The 2,500-nt window shown below is 43.5% G+C and overlaps 1 protein-coding gene across 1 annotated transcript in view; it reads right to left on the minus strand.

The window, feature by feature from the left end:
* Positions 1-2,500, minus strand: part of LOC138861376 (uncharacterized) — a 4,477-nt gene that overhangs the window by 377 nt on the left and 1,600 nt on the right. The window contains exons 3-5 of the mRNA XM_070120413.1: positions 2,219-2,500; positions 1,987-2,136; positions 1-1,881 (exon numbers count right to left, since the gene is read on the minus strand). The exon at positions 1-1,881 is cut by the window's left edge and continues 377 nt beyond it; the exon at positions 2,219-2,500 is cut by the window's right edge and continues 375 nt beyond it. Of these exons, the coding sequence (XP_069976514.1) occupies positions 1-1,881; positions 1,987-2,136; positions 2,219-2,500 (2,313 nt within the window). The remainder of the gene's footprint in view (positions 1,882-1,986; positions 2,137-2,218) is intronic.

Here is a 2,500-nt window from a genome sequence, read left to right on the forward strand (position 1 = left end):
TCCGTTTAGTACTCAGCAAGTCTGTTAAAGGTGCGGATATCTGGGAAAAGTTCTTGCAGAAACGTCTATAATATCCAGCCATTCCCATGAAGTGCATCAGGCCTCTCCTGTCGACGGGCGTGGGATACTGGAGGACCGCTTCCACCTTCGCTGCTACAGGTGCGACCTGACCCTGACCGATCACGTGACCCAAGAAGGTGACATGAGCATGTCCGAATTCACTCTTCTGCAAATTTACCATGAGGTTTGCGGCTGACAAGGCGGAGAAGAGTGCACGCAAACGTACCAGATGTTCCTGCCAAGACTCGCTCCAGATTACAAGATCGTCCAGGTAACAACGAACGCCTTCTAAATCCGCAGTCAGGTAGTTCATGAGACGCTGAAAGGTCGCCGGGGCGTTCCTCATACCGAAGGGAAGAACCTTGAACTCGTAGAGGCCGACAGGCGTGACAAACGCAGAAATCGGCCTCGCCCTCTCGGTCAACGGAACTTGGTAATATCCCTGGAGGAGATCCAACTTCGACAGGTGGCGTTCCTTTCCCAGGTCATCAATAATGTCGTCCATCCTCGGGAGGGGGAACGAGTCCGCCACTGTTACCGCATTCACCTTCCTATAATCTACACACAGACGGTAAGTGCCGCCACTCTTGGGAACGAGGACTATAGGTGATGCCCAGGGACTCAGGCTGGGACGAATGAACCCCTGCTTCTTCAGGCGCTGAACCTCCGTCTGCAGGCATGCTCTCTTCTCTGCATTGAGGCGATAGGGAGCTTGACGTACTGGCTGAGCTTCCTTAGTTTCCACATCATGTTCCAGCAGTGGGCAGAGACGAGGTACATCACTGAATAGTTCCTCATACTCCTGCAGAAGAGAACGAATGTTTGCTGCTTGGGCAGCAGAAAGGTGTTTAAGTTTATCATCAGGTTTAGCTAAAATTGTCGAATTTATAAGATTAGGCTCCACAATCTTTACATTATCACTAGTTTCATTACTGATGTTTGAAGGTACAACTATTGAAACATTTCGTACATCATCCTTTATATCACCCCGTTCGTGGTACTTTTTCAGGAGGTTTACATGTACATGACGGTTTTTCTTACGCCTCTTAAGTGTTTCAATTACATAATTTATATCACTAGTTCGTTTTACAATACGAAATGGACCCGTATAGCGAGATTGAAGAGGCTGGTTAGGAAGAGGCAGCAAAGCCAGAACTAAATCACCCTCATTGAAGGTTCTAACTTCAGTATTATTTGCTTTATCAAAATTTTCTTTCATTTTAGCTTGAGCTTTACCCAAATGATTATGAGTTATTGAGATAGCTGTTCGTAATCTATGCTTACATTTATTCACATAAGCAACTACTGGAATATCCTCCTCATCAATTAACCAACACTCCTTTAAGACCTTCAGTAGTCCACGCACTTCATGGCCGTAAATTAATTGAAATGGAGAATAACCAAGGCTCTCGAACACTGTCCCTAACAGCAAATCTATTCCTTCATCCCACTCAGAACCAGTCTCTAAACAAAAGGCTTTAATCATAGTCTTTAAAGTATAGTGAAACCTTTCAACTACCCCTTGACTCTTAGGATGATATACGGTGGACCTGCACTGCTGTATACCCAAGGACTTCATAACCTTTTCATACAGTCTGGACGTAAAATTTGACCCTTGATCTGATTGTACTACAGTAGGCAGACCAACTTGTGTAAAAAAGATTATCAATGCCTTCACAACATTCTTAGTAGTGATGCGTCTAAGAGGAATAGCTTCAGGATATCGGGTGGCTACATCAATTATGGTTAACAGAAACTTGTTACCCCGTTTAGTCTTTGGAAGGGGACCTACACAGTCAATAACTATTTTGCTGAAAGGCTCTGTTAACACAGGAATAGGTTGCAAGGGATATGGTTTGATACCATCTCCGGGTTTGCCTTTTACTTGGCAGATATGGCATTACTGGCAATAGTAGCCAACATCACGTTTCATTTTCGGCCAATAAAAATGAGCTAAAATCTTATGGTAAGTCTTGTTGACTCCCAAATGACCACTAATGTCATGTGCAATATTCAATACATCAGTTTGAAGGGGCTTTGGAATGACAATCTGATGTACTATCTTACTGGTATCGTCTGCAGATATATTATAGGGCTTATATTTACGCATAAGAACACCTGGCTGGAGATAATAGCATGTGCTGAAATTGTCTGTTACTTGTATCAGTAAGCCTATCATAAAATGTTTGCAACTCAGGATCTTTATATTGTTCTTCAATGAGCTTTTCTCTAGTAACTGGCGTGTCTTTAAAATTTACTATATTAGAATTATCAGAAGCAGAAATGTTTGAATCTTTGTCAGATGATTTAAAGAAATCTGCCAAGGTGAATTCCTCGGTGAATATATCATTAAGGCTCTCTTCGGGTAATGCAGTACCGGCGGTAAGCGCCTTGGTAGGAGGGGAGGACCTACGACTTGCACTGCGGGTGACAGCACATG

The sequence above is a fragment of the Penaeus vannamei genome, unplaced genomic scaffold (assembly GCF_042767895.1).
Source record: "Penaeus vannamei isolate JL-2024 unplaced genomic scaffold, ASM4276789v1 unanchor5062, whole genome shotgun sequence".
Taxonomy (NCBI): Eukaryota; Metazoa; Arthropoda; class Malacostraca; order Decapoda; family Penaeidae; genus Penaeus; species Penaeus vannamei.